At 60.2% G+C, this 698-nt stretch overlaps 1 protein-coding gene across 1 annotated transcript in view; it reads right to left on the minus strand.

Annotated features, from left to right (window-relative positions):
• Positions 1–698, minus strand: part of BCKDHA (branched chain keto acid dehydrogenase E1, alpha polypeptide) — a 5,198-nt gene that overhangs the window by 1,824 nt on the left and 2,676 nt on the right. Inside the window, exon 6 of the mRNA XM_017729561.1 lies at positions 541–697. Coding sequence (XP_017585050.1) covers positions 541–697 — 157 coding nt within the window. The remainder of the gene's footprint in view (positions 1–540; position 698) is intronic.

Raw genomic sequence — 698 nt, forward strand, 5'->3', positions numbered from 1 at the left:
CGCTGCCGGGAGCGCGGGATCAGAGCCCGGGAAACGCCATCCTGAGCCCCCCGGGACGCTGGAACCCATGCTGCTGCCCCAAAGTGCCCCAAAATCCTGGGGGTTGGTGTCCGAAATCCTCCCCAAAATCCCAGGAATCTCGCTCCCCGAAATTCCGGCTGTTCCTTCTCAAATTCCTGAGGTTCCTTCCTCAAAATCCCCAGCGCTCTTTCTGCCCAAATCCCAGAGATTCTGTCCCAAATTCCCGGGACTCCTTCCCCAAACTCGCAGGGATCTCTCCTGCCCCAAAATCCCAGGAGTTTTCCCCCAAAACCCCAGGGATCTCCCCGCCCCAAATCTTGGCCGTTCCTCCTCAAATTCCCAGGGCTTTTGCCCCAAAATGCCAAGGACCCCACTCCCCCCAAATCCCAGGGCTTTTCCCCCAAAACCCCAGGGATCTCCCACCTCAAAATCCCAAATCTCCTCCTCCCCTAAATCCCAGGGATCTCCCCCTTGTCCACCTCCACACGAGCAAGAGAATCACCTCCAAAATCCCCCCTAAAACTGCCCGATTTCCCCCCAACCCCCCTCCACGGCCCCGATTTCGCCGTTCTCCCGCTTCCCACCGATGCCGTCGCCCCGGTACTGCTCGGAGGTGGGGGTGGAGATGGCGTAGCCGTTGTTGCGGCGGAAAGAAGACGATGGGGACACGCCGGGGG

This window comes from Corvus brachyrhynchos, unplaced genomic scaffold, assembly GCF_000691975.1.
Source record: "Corvus brachyrhynchos isolate BGI_N302 unplaced genomic scaffold, ASM69197v1 scaffold543, whole genome shotgun sequence".
Classification (NCBI taxonomy): Eukaryota; Metazoa; Chordata; class Aves; order Passeriformes; family Corvidae; genus Corvus; species Corvus brachyrhynchos.